The 16,801-nt window shown below is 44.5% G+C and overlaps 1 protein-coding gene across 3 annotated transcripts in view; it reads right to left on the reverse strand.

Moving 5' to 3' along the window:
- Positions 1–808: 808 nt before the first annotated feature.
- Positions 809–16,801, reverse strand: part of LOC110511734 (exostosin-1a) — a 160,557-nt gene continuing 144,564 nt past the window's right edge. For 2 of the 3 annotated variants that reach the window (XM_036937865.1, XM_036937860.1), the window contains 6 exons: positions 13,846–13,964; positions 10,862–10,957; positions 9,751–9,840; positions 8,637–8,797; positions 4,823–4,994; positions 809–3,453 (listed from right to left, as the gene is read on the reverse strand). In XM_036937865.1, coding sequence (XP_036793760.1) covers positions 3,268–3,453; positions 4,823–4,994; positions 8,637–8,797; positions 9,751–9,840; positions 10,862–10,957; positions 13,846–13,964 — 824 coding nt within the window. In that variant the 3' untranslated portion in view covers positions 809–3,267. The remainder of the gene's footprint in view (positions 3,454–4,822; positions 4,995–8,636; positions 8,798–9,750; positions 9,841–10,861; positions 10,958–13,845; positions 13,965–16,801) is intronic. The other variant, XR_005035034.1, reaches the window with a different exon arrangement.

The following is a 16,801-nucleotide window of genomic DNA, read 5'->3' on the forward strand; positions in this document are numbered from 1 at the left end:
CCTCATCTGACTCTGGGTCAGTAGATAAAGAACCTCATCTGACTCTGGGTCAGTAGATAAAGGACCTCATCTGACTCTGGGTCAGTAGATAAAGGACCTCATCTGACTCTGGGTCAGTAGATAAAGAGCCTCATCTGACTCTGGGTCAGTAGATAAAGAGCTTCATCTGACTCTGGGTCAGTAGATAAAGGACCTCATCTGACTCTGGGTCAGTAGATAAAGGACCTCATCTGACTCTGGGTCAGTAGATAAAGGACCTCATCTGACTCTGGGTCAGTAGATAAAGAACCTCATCTGACTCTGGGTCAGTAGATAAAGAGCCTCATCTGACTCTGGGTCAGTAGATAAAGGACCTCATCTGACTCTGGGTCAGTAGATAAAGGACCTCATCTGACTCTGGGTCAGTAGATAAAGGACCTCATCTGACTCTGGGTCAGTAGATAAAGGACCTCATCTGACTCTGGGTCAGTAGATAAAGGACCTCATCTGACTCTGGGTCAGTAGATGCCAAAACCCCCTTTAGTGTCCTTTTAACTCTAAAGATGATGAATGTGTGTCAACTCAAATCAATCTGATCATGTTAATGTGAATGAGAGCTGAATATGGACAAAGAAGAGAGCCTTTAATGGTCAAATGTGGGTGTTAGTCTTGATAGTGGGTTCGATTCCTGGGACGACCCAGAAGTAAAATGTTTGTGTCTTTGCATAAAAGGTTGTGTTAGATAGTATATGTTGTTATTATAGTGGGGGCTGACTAGGTGAGGGCTGTGTGATTATAGTGGTTCACCAGGTCTTGTGAGGGGAAGAACGTGGAACGGGGAATAAATTGTGAGGGGGAGAACGTGGAACAGGGAATAAATTGTGAGGGGAAGAACTTGGAACAGGGAATAAATTGTGAGGGGAAGAACGTGGAACAGGGAATAAATTGTGAGGGGGAGAACGTGGAACAGGGAATAAATTGTGAGGGGGAGAACGTGGAACGGGGAATAAATTGTGAGGGGGAGAACGTGGAACAGGGAATACATTGTGAGGGGAAGAACGTGGAACGGGGAATACATTGTGAGGGGTAGAACGTGGAACAGGGAATAAATTGTGAGGGGGAGAACGTGGAACAGGGAATAAATTGTGAGGGGGAGAACGTGGAACAGGGAATACATTGTGAGGGGAAGAACGTGGAACGGGGAATACATTGTGAGGGGTAGAACGTGGAACAGGGAATGCAGCTGGATCAATATGAAACTCAACTGTTAAACCTTTCAATGCAGCTGGATCAATATGAAACTCAACTGTTAAACCTTTCAATGCAGTTGGATCAATATGAAACTCAACTGTTAAACCTTACAATGCAGCTGGATCAATATGCTAATAAGGGATAAGGAGGATGGGGTCAAAGGGCAAGATTCATTGTACTTCAGTCAGACACTCAAAAATATATTTTTTTTGGTGAGCGATAATTTTTTAGAACTTCTCTAGAATATTGAAAAAAGAAAATGGCAAATCAAGTTAAAAAATCTCCAAATCATCCAAGGTGAGCATCGATTCACGCCCAGTCACACTCAGGACTCCCAGAGCACAACAACCACAACATTAGTCCTAACTACAGGTACAGTGAAATGTCAGTTCTGTGGTTGAGCTCTGTATCTCTAGCCTGTTACAGCAGGAAAATACAGACCTCCACCCCCCCCCCCCCTCAAGGCTGGACACAGTAGAGACAGTAATGCTGGACATTCATTCTTTACTATAAAAACTAACTAAAACACAGACCCCCCCCCCCCCCCACCACCACCCAAGGCTGGACACAGTAGAGACAGTAATGCTGGACATTCATTCTTTACTATAAAAGCTAACTAAAACACAGCCAAATAGTATTTTCAGATTCTGGCAGCAATTGTGTTGAACCTGTGCATAGTGTTTAGAACCAAACAGAACAAAGGTTCACTTCTATAACTAAACAAGTACTCCTCCCTTGGTTTCATCGTAGGGTTTTTTTTAGTAGGTTGGGAGAGATTTACCACTGGCAGACTGAACACAGTCTGTAGAGACAGTCTACCAGTAGACCGTCGTTAGGACTGCAGCCATGGTCTCTCCTTGACTATAACGGCCGTCGTGTTGACTCTGAGGAGACGGCATCAGCCAGGGTCTCTCCTCATGTAGAAAGTTCTAGAACAAAGTCCCCCCCCCCCCCACCCCCTCCCCAGACGTCCATGTTGTCAGTTGTGCATGAACTAGTTTAATTTCTGTGTACAGCTCCTACCAAAATACAGCCTGGGTTGTCACGGTTACCACTGTTGGCACCAGCAACAGCATACAAAGATGGAGAGTGTGGGTGGAAGACGCAACCGTGGCGTCCTGGCTCCACAGCGCCCTGTCCTCTCCTCTCATTTCTTCCCCTGTTCCTCCCTTCTCTCTGGGAGGGTCAACCGTGGCGTCCTGGCTCCACAGCGCCCTGTCCTCTCCTCTCATTTCTTCCCCTGTTCCTCCCTTCTCTCTGGCAGGGTCAACCGTGGCGTCCTGGCTCCACAGCGCCCTGTCCTCTCCTCTCATTTCTTCCCCTGTTCCTCCCTTCTCTCTGGGAGGGTCAACAGTGGCGTCCTGGCTCCACAGCGCCCTGTCCTCTCCTCTCATTTCTTCCCCTGTTCCTCCCTTCTCTCTGGGAGGGTCAACCGTGGCGTCCTGGCTCCACAGCGCCCTGTCCTCTCCTCTCATTTCTTCCCCTGTTCCTCCCTTCTCTCTGGCAGGGTCAACCGTGGCGTCCTGGCTCCACAGCGCCCTGTCCTCTCCTCTCGTTTCTTCCCCTGTTCCTCTCTTCTCTCTAGGAGGGTCTCTGTGTGTCTCCCATCCCACTACTCTCCTGTCCTTCCAGGAGGCAGCAGGGGTCTCAGGCTTGTTGTAGTCCCTCTCTGTCCCTCTACTCTCCTGTCCTTCTAGGGGGCAGCAGGGGATCAGGCTGGTTCTAGTCTCTCTCTACTCCACCATGAAGACAGAGAGGATCAGGCTGTTCTAGTCTCTCTCTGTCCCTCTCCACTCCACCATGGAGACAGAGAGGATCAGGCTGGTTATAGTCTCTCTATGTCCCACTCCACCATGGAGACAGAGAGGATCAGGCTGGTTATAGTCTCTCTCTGTCCCACTCCACCATGGAGACAGAGAGGATCAGGCTGGTTATAGTCTCTCTCTACTCCACCATGGAGACAGAGAGGATCAGGCTGGTTCTAGTCTCTCTCTGTCCCTCTCCACTCCACCATGGAGACAGAGAGGATCAGGCAGGTTATAGTCTCTCTATGTCCTTGTATCTCTTTCTCAGTATGGACACCTGGTCTTTAAACAACACCGGGTCCAGACGCACATTAGAGTGCACCAGGGGCATGCTGCCAAACCAGCTGGCAAACTTATTCATGCAGCTCTGTCGCTGGGCAAAGTGGTCTGGGTCGGCCCACCGAGACGCTCTGGAGGTCTGTAGGGAGAGGGGGAGACAGAGAGAGAGAGGGAGAGACAGAGACAGAGAGAGAGGGGGTGAGAGAGAGAGAGAGAGGGGGAGAGGGAGAGAGAGAGACAGAGAGAGAGAGAGAGAGAGAGAGAGAGAGAGAGAGGTGGGGAAGAGAGAGACAGAGATAGAGAGAGAGGGAGAGGTGTGGGAAGAGAGAGAGGGGGAAGAGAGAGAGAGAGAGAGGGGGGGGGGGAGAGAGAGAGAGAGAGACGGAGAGAGAGAGAGAGAGAGAGAGAGAGAGAGAGAGAGAGAGAGGGCGAGAGAGAGAGAGAGAGAGAGACGGAGATATTAGTACTGATGGATTCATAATGTTACCAATTAAAGTTGATGGTTTTACTGTAGTTATTGGTTTGTTTATTTGTTTCAGGCCAGAAACCAAATCTATTTAGACAACAATAAGAAACATCAATAACAACGCAGGTGGACCCTGTGGCGTCTGTTGAAGTCATCAGGAACATTAAAGGAAATAAAAAATAACATTAAAAAGCCACGGCACTTCCTGTGCACTTCCTGAGCACTTCCTGAGCACTTCCTGTGCACTTCCTGAGAAATAAATAAAGAATCATCTTTATCACCATTTTCCCCTACAGATATGGCACAGCAGCCAGGGACTCAAAGCCAGAGTTGTTCCTGAGAAGGCTCAAATTCAATGTTCAATTAAATGTTGTTTTTAAAAAAAAAAAAATATTTGACTTGGCAAGTCAGTTAAGAACAAAATCTTATTTTCAATGACGGCCTAGGAACAGTGGGTTAACTGCCTTGTTCAGGGGCAGAACAACAGATTTGTACCTTGTCAGCTCGGGGATTTGAACTTGCAACCTTTCGGTTACTAGTCCAACACTCTAACCACTAGGCTACCCTGCCGTACCCTGCATCGGAAAAGTTAGTTGGATGTGTTTGTGTAAACTTCTCATTGACTATGCTGTTGTCACACCCTGACCATAGAGAGCCTGTTATTCTCTATGTTGGTCAGGTCGGGGTGTGACATGGGTGGGTCATCTAGGTAATTATATATCTATTTTGGCCTGGTATGATTCCGCAATCAGAGGCAGCTGTTTATCGTTGTCTCTGATTGGTGATCATATTTAGGCAGCCACTTCCCCCTTTGTGCTTTGTGGGATCTTGTCTAGGTATAGTTGCCTGGGAGCACTACTCCCTGAGCGTCACGTTTCGTTTGTTCGCGGTATTTATTTTTGTTATGAGTTTTCTCTTCCTAATAAAAAGGATGAAAACATACCACGCTGCTCCTTCGTGACGACCGTGACGGCCCTATAGTAATATCTCCTGTTGTTGTTCCTGAAGCAGACCAAACGGGGAAAGACCAGAAAGACCTCACCTGCACCATCATAGTCTCCTTGTACTGTTTCTTCTGGGTGACCTTGATGGGCGGCAGCTTGGTGACGGCCGACACCAGGAAGTTCATCAGGATGTCTTCACAGTTCGACAGCTGGTCCACCAGGCCCCTCAGACTAGCCGGCAGGTAACTGGTGTACAGGTAGTGGTAATATCTACAGGTAAAGACAGGTACAGGTAGGGTTAGACCGGGAGGGTTAAGGTCAGGGTTCACAGTTAGTGGTAATATCTACAGGTAGTGGTAATATCTACAGGTAAAGACAGGTAGTGGTAATATCTACAGGTAAAGACAGGTAGTGGTAATATCTACAGGTAAAGGCAGGTAGTGGTAATATCTACAGGTGAAGACAGGTAGTGGTAATATCTACAGGTAGTGGTAATATCTACAGGTAAAGGCAGGTAGTGGTAATATCTACAGGTAAAGACAGGTAGTGGTAATATCTACAGGTAGTGGTAATATCTACAGGTAAAGACAGGTAGTGGTAATATCTACAGGTAGTGGTAATATCTACAGGTAAAGACAGGTAGTGGTAATATCTACAGGTAGTGGTAATATCTACAGGTAAAGACAGGTAGTGGTAATATCTACAGGTAAAGACAGGTAGTGGTAATATCTACAGGTAAAGACAGGTAGTGGTAATATCTACAGGTAAAGGCAGGTAGTGGTAATATCTACAGGTAAAGACAGGTAGTGGTAATATCTACAGGTAGTGGTAATATCTACAGGTAAAGGCAGGTAGTGGTAATATCTACAGGTAAAGACAGGTAGTGGTAAGATCTACAGGTAGTGGTAATATCTACAGGTAAAGACAGGTAGTGGTAATATCTACAGGTAGTGGTAATATCTACAGGTAAAGACAGGTAGTGGTAATATCTACAGGTAGTGGTAATATCTACAGGTAAAGACAGGTAGTGGTAATATCTACAGGTAGTGGTAATATCTACAGGTAAAGGCAGGTAGTGGTAATATCTACAGGTAAAGACAGGTAGTGGTAATATCTACAGGTAAAGACAGGTAGTGGTAATATCTACAGGTAAAGGCAGGTAGTGGTAATATCTACAGGTAAAGACAGGTAGTGGTAATATCTACAGGTAGTGGTAATATCTACAGGTAAAGGCAGGTAGTGGTAATATCTACAGGTAGTGGTAATATCTACAGGTAAAGACAGGTAGTGGTAATATCTACAGGTAAAGACAGGTAGTGGTAATATCTACAGGTAGTGGTAATATCTACAGGTAGTGGTAATATCTACAGGTAGTGGTAATATCTACAGGTAGTGGTAATATCTACAGGTAGTGGTAATATCTACAGGTAAAGACAGGTAGTGGTAATATCTACAGGTAAAGGCAGGTAGTGGTAATATCTACAGGTAAAGACAGGTAGTGGTAATATCTACAGGTAGTGGTAATATCTACAGGTAAAGGCAGGTAGTGGTAATATCTACAGGTAAAGACAGGTAGTGGTAATATCTACAGGTAAAGACAGGTAGTGGTAATATCTACAGGTAAAGGCAGGTAGTGGTAATATCTACAGGTAAAGACAGGTAGTGGTAATATCTACAGGTAGTGGTAATATCTACAGGTAAAGACAGGTAGTGGTAATATCTACAGGTAGTGGTAATATCTACAGGTAAAGACAGGTAGTGGTAATATCTACAGGTAAAGGCCAGGTAGTGGTAATATCTACAGGTAGTGGTAATATCTACAGGTAGTGGTAATATCTACAGGTAAAGACGGGTAGTGGTAATATCTACAGGTAAAGACAGGTAGTGGTAATATCTACAGGTAAAGACAGGTAGTGGTAATATCTACAGGTAAAGACAGGCAGTGGTAATATCTACAGGTAGTGGTAATATCTACAGGTAGTGGTAATATCTACAGGTAGTGGTAATATCTACAGGTAGTGGTAATATCTACAGGTAAAGACAGGTAGTGGTAATATCTACAGGTAAAGACAGGTAGTGGTAATATCTACAGGTAAAGACAGGTAGTGGTAATATCTACAGGTAGTGGTAATATCTACAGGTAAAGACAGGTAGTGGTAATATCTACAGGTAGTGGTAATATCTACAGGTAAAGACAGGTAGTGGTAATATCTACAGGTAGTGGTAATATCTACAGGTAAAGACAGGTAGTGGTAATATCTACAGGTAGTGGTAATATCTACAGGTAAAGACAGGTAGTGGTAATATCTACAGGTAAAGACAGGTAGTGGTAATATCTACAGGTAGTGGTAATATCTACAGGTAAAGACAGGTAGTGGTAATATCTACAGGTAAAGACAGGTAGTGGTAATATCTACAGGTAAAGACAGGTAGTGGTAATATCTACAGGTAAAGACAGGTAGTGGTAATATCTACAGGTAGTGGTAATATCTACAGGTAAAGACAGGTAGTGGTAATATCTACAGGTAGTGGTAATATCTACAGGTAGTGGTAATATCTACAGGTAAAGACAGGTAGTGGTAATATCTACAGGTAAAGACAGGTAGTGGTAATATCTACAGGTAGTGGTAATATCTACAGGTAGTGGTAATATCTACAGGTAGTGGTAATATCTACAGGTAGTGGTAATATCTACAGGTAAAGACAGGTAGTGGTAATATCTGCAGGTAAATACAGGTAGTGGTAATATCTACAGGTAAAGACAGGTAGTGGTAATATCTACAGGTAAAGACAGGTAGTGGTAATATCTACAGGTAGTGGTAATATCTACAGGTAGTGGTAATATCTACAGGTAGTGGTAATATCTACAGGTAGTGGTAATATCTACAGGTAAAGACAGGTAGTGGTAATATCTGCAGGTAAAGACAGGTAGTGGTAATATCTACAGGTAAAGGCCAGGTAGTGGTAATATCTACAGGTAGTGGTAATATCTACAGGTAGTGGTAATATCTACAGGTAAAGACGGGTAGTGGTAATATCTACAGGTAAAGACAGGTAGTGGTAATATCTACAGGTAAAGACAGGTAGTGGTAATATCTACAGGTAAAGACAGGCAGTGGTAATATCTACAGGTAGTGGTAATATCTACAGGTAGTGGTAATATCTACAGGTAGTGGTAATATCTACAGGTAGTGGTAATATCTACAGGTAAAGACAGGTAGTGGTAATATCTACAGGTAAAGACAGGTAGTGGTAATATCTACAGGTAAAGACAGGTAGTGGTAATATCTACAGGTAGTGGTAATATCTACAGGTAAAGACAGGTAGTGGTAATATCTACAGGTAGTGGTAATATCTACAGGTAAAGACAGGTAGTGGTAATATCTACAGGTAGTGGTAATATCTACAGGTAAAGACAGGTAGTGGTAATATCTACAGGTAAAGACAGGTAGTGGTAATATCTACAGGTAAAGACAGGTAGTGGTAATATCTACAGGTAAAGACAGGTAGTGGTAATATCTACAGGTAGTGGTAATATCTACAGGTAAAGACAGGTAGTGGTAATATCTACAGGTAGTGGTAATATCTACAGGTAAAGACAGGTAGTGGTAATATCTACAGGTAAAGACAGGTAGTGGTAATATCTACAGGTAAAGGCAGGTAGTGGTAATATCTACAGGTAAAGGCAGGTAGTGGTAATATCTACAGGTAAAGACAGGTAGTGGTAATATCTACAGGTAAAGACAGGTAGTGGTAATATCTACAGGTAAAGACAGGTAGTGGTATATAGCAGCTCCTGTCAGGACCAGAGAGTAGTCAGCCCTAATCTAACAAGCCTCAGTCTTCTCACCTGTGGTATACAGCAGCTCCTAGAGTAGTCAGCCCTAATCTAACAAGCCTCAGTCTTCTCACCTGTGGTATATAGCAGCTCCTGTCAGGACCATAGAGTAGTCGTTGGTCCACTTGGAGGTGTAGCCCCACCTCTCCTTGTTGCTGTCCCAGAAATGACTCCTGGCCGGGTATCCCACAATCCTCTCTGGGAAACTCTGCCACACCGTGAAAGCAAAGTCCACCTTTCAAAAACGGGAGAGAGAGAGTGGTTTAACATTGAGCCCCTATAGCTCGTAATACAACTACAGTACATGATTGCAATCCTTCCATTCAGCTTCAGCTCATCTGTTGTGACAGTGCATCCAGCATATATCGATGAAGTTGACCGTTTTTGTCATTTATATAAAATGGTGAACACCTGCATTGTGTCTCACCCGCCAACCCCTCCTTTTACGCTACTGCTACTCTCTGTTCCTCATATATGCAGTCAGTTTAACCATATCTACATGTACATACTACCTCAATCAGCCTGACTAACCGGTGTCTGTATATAGCCTCTCTACTGTATGTAGCCTCTCTACTGTATGTAGCCTCTCTACTGTATGTAGCCTCTCTACTGTATACAGCCTCTCTACTGTATATAGCCTCTCCTGTATATAGCCTCTCTACTGTATATAGCCTCTACTGTATATAGCCTCTACTGTATATAGCATCTCTACTGTATGTAGCCTCTCTACTGTATGTAGCCTCTCTACTGTATGTAGCCTCTCTACTGTATATAACCTGTCTTTTTACTGTTTTATTTCTTTACCCACCTATTGTTCACCTAATACCTTTTTGCACTATTGGTTAGAGCCTGTAAGTAAGCATTTCACTGTAAGGTCTGTTGTACACCTGTTGTATTCAGCGCACGTGACAAATAAACTTTGATTTGATTTGAGAACTGGGCCTAAAATAGAACCCTGGGGTACCTCCTTTAGTTTACATACGGTAATAAACTACTGGCAGTAACTCACCTCAGTAGTAGAGAGAACTGGGCCTAAAATAGAACCCTGGGGTACCCCTTTAGTTTACATACGGTAATAAATCTACTGGCAGTAACTCCCCTCAGTAGTAGAGAGAACTGGGCCTAAAATAAAACCCTGAGGTACCCCTTTAGTTTACATACAGTAATAAACTCCTGGCAGTAACTCACCTCAGTAGTAGAGAGAACTGTATCCTCGTCCAGACTCAGAACGGCGTCTGTTGGTATTGTGTCATAGGGAAGGAAACGACTGCTCATCACCTGAAGACACAGCAACAAACAGTAGGACTCTTCACTGCAACAACAATCAATACAAGTCACTAGATATCTGAGAACAATCAATACCCGTGACTAGAATGTGCTTACTAGGGATAAATGTAGACTTTTCTCTGCACATCCATCAGCACATTGATGTATGTTAAGCTATAGGAGAAAAGGACTCACCTTGCTCTCCTCATCTATGACCAGGACAGGTACTGAGGACTCACCTTGCTCTCCTCCATCTATGACCAGGACAGGTATTGAGGACTCACCTTGCTCTCCCCATCTATGACCAGGACAGGTACGGAGGATTCACCTTGCTCTCCTCCTCTATGACCAGGACAGGTACTGAGGACTCACCTTGCTCTCCTCCATCTATGACCAGGACAGGTATTGAGGACTCACCTTGCTCTCCCCATCTATGACCAGGACAGGTACTGAGGACTCACCTTGCTCTCCTCCTCTATGACCAGGACATGTACTGAGGACTCACCTTGCTCTCCTCCTCTATGACCAGGACAGGTACTGAGGACTCACCTTGCTCTCCTCCTCTATGACCAGGACAGGTACGGAGGACTCACCTTGCTCTCCTCCTCTATGACCAGGACAGGTACTGAGGACTCACCTTGCTCTCCTCCTCTATGACCAGGACAGGTACTGAGGACTCACCTTACTCTCCTCCTATATGACCGGGACAGGTACTGAGGACTCACCTTGCTCTCCTCCTATATGACCGGGACAGGTACTGAGGACTCACCTTGCTCTCCTCCTCTATGACCAGGACAGGTACTGAGGACTCACCTTACTCTCCTCCTATATGACCAGGACAGGTACTGAGGACTCACCTTGCTCTCCTCCTATATGACCGGGACAGGTACTGACGACTCACCTTGCTCTCCTCCTCTATGACCAGGACAGGTATTGAGGACTCACCTTGCTCTCTCCATCTATGACCAGGACAGGTACTGAGGACTCACCTTGCTCTCTCCATCTATGACCAGGACAGGTACTGAGGACTCACCTTGCTCTCTCCATCTATGACCAGGACAGGTACGGCGGTGGCAGGCCAGCGGTGATTGGCCGGGAGGGGCTTGTCACAGTTCCATAGGACAATCACCTGGAATAATATGACATACATTTAAACATGAAATGGCGTTTTCATTAGGATGGATTATATCACAACCGAAAGCTACTACATTTAATCCTAGTAAAATGTCCCTGTTTTAGGTCAGTGAGGATCATCAATTTATTAAAAAAAAAAAAAGTGAAATGTCAGAATAATAATAATAGAGAGAATTATTTATTTCAGCTTTTATTTCTTTCATCACATTCCCAGTGGGTCAGAAGTTTACATACACTCAATTAGTATTCGGTAGAATTGCCTTTACATTGTTTAACTTGGGTCAAATGTTTCGGGTAGCCTTCCACAAGCCTCCCACAATAAGTTGGATGAATTTTGGCCCATTCCTCCTGACAAAGATGGTGTAACTGAGTCAGGTTTGTAGGCCTCCTTGCTCGCACACGCTTTTTCAGATCTGCCCACAAATGTTCTATAGGATTGAGGTCAGGGCTTTGTGACGGCCACTCCAATACCTTGACTTTGTTGCCCGTAAACCATTTTGCCACAACTTTGGAAGTATGCTTGGGGTCATTGTCCATTTGGAAGACCCATTTGCGACCAAGCTTTAACTTCCTGACTGATGTCTTGAGATGTTGCTTCAATATATGCACATCATTTTCCTACCTCATGATGCCATCTATTTTGTGAAGTGCACCAGACCCTCCTGCAGCAAAGCACCCCCACAACATGATGCTGCCACCCCCGTGCTTCACGATTAGGATGGTGCTCTTCGGCTTGTAAGCCTCCCCCTTTTTCCTTCAAATATAACAATGGCCATTATGGCCAAACAGTTCTATTTTTGTTTCATCAGACCAGAGGACATTTCTCTAAAAAGTACGATCTTTGTCCCCATGTGCAGTTACAAACCATAGTCTGGCTTTTTTTATGGCGGTTTTGGAGCAGCGGCTTCTTCCTTGCTGAGCGGCCTTTCAGGTTATGTTGATGATCAGAAGCTTCTAGAGCCATGACATAATTTTCTGGAATTTTCCGAGCTGTTTTAAAAGCACAGTCAACTTAGTGTATTTTAACTTCTGACCCACTGGAATTGTGATAGAGTGAAATAATCTGTCTTTAAACAATTGTTGGAAAAATGACTTGTGTCAAGCAAAGTAGATGTCCTAACCGATTTGCCAAAACTATAGTTTGTTTAACAAGACATTTGTGGAGTGGTTGAAAAACGAGTTTAAATGACTCCAACCTAAGTGTCTGTAAACTTCGACTTCAACTGTATATGAATTATGATAACCTGATATAAAAGCACACATTCATGTAACATTGATAGAAATGCAGGTTTTCCTACTTACAGAGGTCTGTAGTTTTTTTATCAAAGATGCTTTGTAAGTAGGAAAACCTGCAAAATCGGGCAGTGTATCAAATACTTGTTCTCCCCACTGTATATGGGTGACAACATGACATGTGCAACACAGACATATATAATTATACATCTAAACTCAAAATAACAAGGTTCAAGTTACGGAAGGAGTTATATTTCTGGGTTCATTCTATCAATGCCAACCACGTACAGCATGGCGCTAGCTGTTACCTAGACAAAAGTACTGAGACTTGGCCAACCTGCCACCAGAGGAGCCAAAAATCTACTTTCTACAAGGTCAGGTTGCTGAAGGATTTCTGGGTTCATTCTTATGACTCATGATGAGCACATATGGGCATGTGGTGCTGGGAGTGACCTGGGCACAGTGTTGAGATGTGAGTTAGTTAGTCTACCTGGACACAGTGTTGAGGTGTGAGTTAGTTAGTCTACCTGGACACAGTGTTGAGATGTGAGTTAGTTAGTCTACCTGGACACAGTGTTGAGATGTGAGTTAGTTAGTCTACCTGGACACAGTGTTGAGATGTGAGTTAGTTAGTCTACCTGGACACAGTGTTGAGATGTGAGTTAGTTAGTCTACCTGGACACAGTGTTGAGATGTGAGTTAGTTAGTCTACCTGGACACAGTGTTGAGATGTGAGTTAGTTAGTCTACCTGGACACAGTGTTGAGATGTGAGTTAGTTAATCTACCTGGACACAGTGTTGAGATGTGAGTTAGTTAGTCTACCTGGACACAGTGTTGAGATGTGAGTTAGTTAGTCTACCTGGACACAGTGTTGAGATGTGAGTTAGTTAATCTACCTGGACACAGTGTTGAGATGTGAGTTAGTTAGTCTACCTGGACACAGTGTTGAGATGTGAGTTAGTTAGTCTACCTGGACACAGTGTTGAGATGTGAGTTAGTTAGTCTACCTGGACACAGTGTTGAGATGTGAGTTAGTTAGTCTACCTGGACACAGTGTTGAGATGTGAGTTAGTTAATCTACCTGGACACAGTGTTGAGATGTGAGTTAGTTAGTCTACCAGGACACAGTGCTGAGATGTGAGTTAGTCTACCTGGACACAGTGTTGAGATGTGAGTTAGTTAGTCTACCAGGACACAGTGCTGAGATGTGAGTTAGTCTACCTGGACACAGTGTTGAGATGTGAGTTAGTCTACCTGGACACAGTGTTGAGATGTGAGTTAGTTAGTCTACCTGGACACAGTGTTGAGGTGTGAGTTAGTTAATCTACCCGGACACAGTGTTGAGATGTGAGTTAGTCTACCTGGACACAGTGTTGAGATGTGAGTTAGTTAGTCTACCTGGACACAGTGTTGAGATGTGAGTTAGTTAATCTACCCGGACACAGTGTTGAGATGTGAGTTAGTTAGTCTACCTGGACACAGTGTTGAGATGTGAGTTAGTTAATCTACCCGGACACAGTGTTGAGATGTGAGTTAGTTAGTCTACCTGGACACAGTGTTGAGATGTGAGTTAGTTAATCTACCCGGACACAGTGTTGAGATGTTAGTTAGTCTACCTGGACACAGTGCTGAGATGTGAGTTAATCTACCTGGACACAGTGCTGGGACTTGGAGACAGCCACCAGTAGCTTGAGGATGGGCTGAGACTGGGAGACCAGGGGAGTCACAGCATGTATGATCGCCGTGAACTTGGGACGAGGCTTGATACCTGAAACACAGCCGAATAACAACAATATTCACTACATCAGAGCCACTTCCAGTTGTCCGTGCATACATTTACGAGTGTGCATGATCCCTGCAGGAATTGAACCTTTACAACCCTGGCATGGCTAACGCCAATGCTCTTACCCACTGAGCTACACAGGACGAATGTCAAAGTCAACAATGTTATCTAGATTATTTATATATTAACACCAAAGATGCTGGAAATGTGTCCCTCCTTGCATCTCATCATGATGCATTGTTTCAGGCACAGTGTAACAGTATAACTTTAAACCGTCCCCTCGCCCATACCCGGGCGCGAACCAGGGACCCTCTGCACACATCAACAACAGTCACCCACGAAGCATCGTTACCCATCGCTCCACAAAAGCCTCGGCCCTTGCTGAGCAAGGGGAACTACTACTTCAAGGTCTCAGGGCAAGTGACGTCACCGATTGAAACGCTATTTAGCGCGAACCACCGCTAACTAAGCTAGCCGTTTCACATCCGTTACCTCAGCACCAGCGCTAACTAAGCTAGCCGTTTCACATCCGTTACCTCAGCACCAGCGCTAACTAAGCTAGCCGTTTCACATCCGTTACCTCAGCACCAGCGCTAACTAAGCTAGCCGTTTCACATCCGTTACACCAGCACCACCGCTAACTAAGCTAGCCGTTTCACATCCGTTACACCAGCACCACCGCTAACTAAGCTAGCCGTTTCACATCCGTTACACCAGCACCACCACCACTTTTCACACATAAATAAGGCTGTGTGACAGCGGGTGCTCGATGAGCTCCAGCCGTAGTTTCATCTGGCTCCGAATTTAATTTTGGGGGGGACGGGACAGTATCAACGATTGCGTCAGTCACCGGGTTAACATAACGACCTCCCAAGACGAAGGTTAGAGTTTTGTTTCACGAATCGTGATCTGGAGGAAGCTCTGTAGAGTGGTCACTAGCTGGCACAGCCCCAAAGTCATACAATCTGATTTTAAACCTAACCTTAACCCTAATGCCTAACCCTAACCTTAACCACACTGCTAACCCTAATGCCCAACCCTAACCTTAACCACACTGCTAACTCTAATGCCTAACCCTAACCTTAACCACACTGCTACCCCTAATGCCTAACCCTAACCTTAACCACACTGCTAACCCTAATGCCTAACCCTAACCTTAACCACACTGCTAACCCTAATGCCTAACCCTAACCTTAACCACACTGCTAACCCTAATGCCTAACCCTAACCTTAACCACACTGCTAACCCTAATGCCCAACCCTAACCTTAACCACACTGCTAACTCTAATGCCTAACCCTAACCTTAACCACACTGCTACCCCTAATGCCTAACCCTAACCTTAACCACACTGCTAACCCTAATGCCTAACCCTAACCTTAACCACACTGCTAACCCTAATGCCTAACCCTAACCTTAACCACACTGCTAACCCTAATGCCTAACCTTAACCACACTGCTACCCCTAATGCCTAACCTTAACCACACTGCTAACCCTAATTCCTGACCCTAACTTTAACCACACTGCTAACCCTAATGCCTAACCCTAACCTTAACCACACTGCTAACCCTAATGCCTAACCCTAACCTTAACCACACTGCTACCCCTAATGCCTAACCTTAACCACACTGCTAACCCTAATGCCTGACCCTAACCTTAACCACACTGCTAACACTAATGCCTAACCCTAACCTTAGATTAAGACCAAAAAGCACATTTTTTCCCCATGAATTCTTACAATTTTGACTTTGTGGCTGGCCCATCTAGCAGAAATGACTCAGTACTGCATCCAAGGACAAGACTCACCCTAATAAAAGTCGGTGTGTGTGTTGTATCAATACAATTGGAAAAGCAAATCATAGAAAACAAACACATTCTTCAGTCAGAAGGTTCTCATCCAGCCGTCTGAATTACCCTGGACACCAAATCATCCACTTTGAAGGACCTCATCCAGCCGTCTGAATTACCCTGGACACCGTATCATCCACTTGAAGGACCTCATCCAGCCGTCTGAATTACCCCTGGACACCAAATCATCCACTTTGAAGGACCTCATCCAGCCGTCTGAATTACCCTGGACACCGTATCATCCACTTTGAAGGACCTCATCCAGCCGTCTGAATTACCCCTGGACACCAAATCATCCACTTTGAAGGACCTCATGCAGCCGTCTGAATTACCCCTGGACACCAAACCATCCACTTTGAAGGACCTCATCCAGCCGTCTGAATTACCCCTGGACACCAAATCATCCACTTTGACGGACCTCATCCAGCCGTCTGAATTACCCCTGGACACCAAATCATCCACTTTGAAGGACCTCATCCAGCCGTCTGAATTACCCCTGGACACCAAACCATCCACTTTTGAGAGACCTATGGAGATTATTCCACAAGTGTATGGTAGTAGGCTGATATGTGACTTCCCACTATATACAACGAACACACAATATTGCTAACGGATGTGATATGCATCTTTATAAGGGAGCACATGAATGTAGAAGAGTATCATCAACAATCAGTGTTATTGACTGTACGTTTTGTTTATTCCATGTGTATCTCTGTGTTGTTGTTTCTGTCGCACTGCTTTGCTTTATTCTTGGCCAGGTCGCAGTTGTAAATGAGAACTTGTTCTCAACTTGCCTACCTGGTTAAATAAAGGTGAAATAAAAAATAAAAATTTAAATACAGATGAAGCTACATTTCGCTCCCCCGTTTTACCAATGTCATTTATAGAAATGGTAAAAGGACTGGGCCTAAAATAGAACCTTGTGGTACACTCTTTTGTAATGTCCTGGAAACCAGATTTTACAACCATCCGCG

The sequence above is a fragment of the Oncorhynchus mykiss genome, chromosome 2 (genome assembly GCF_013265735.2).
Source record: "Oncorhynchus mykiss isolate Arlee chromosome 2, USDA_OmykA_1.1, whole genome shotgun sequence".
Lineage (NCBI taxonomy): Eukaryota > Metazoa > Chordata > Actinopteri > Salmoniformes > Salmonidae > Oncorhynchus > Oncorhynchus mykiss.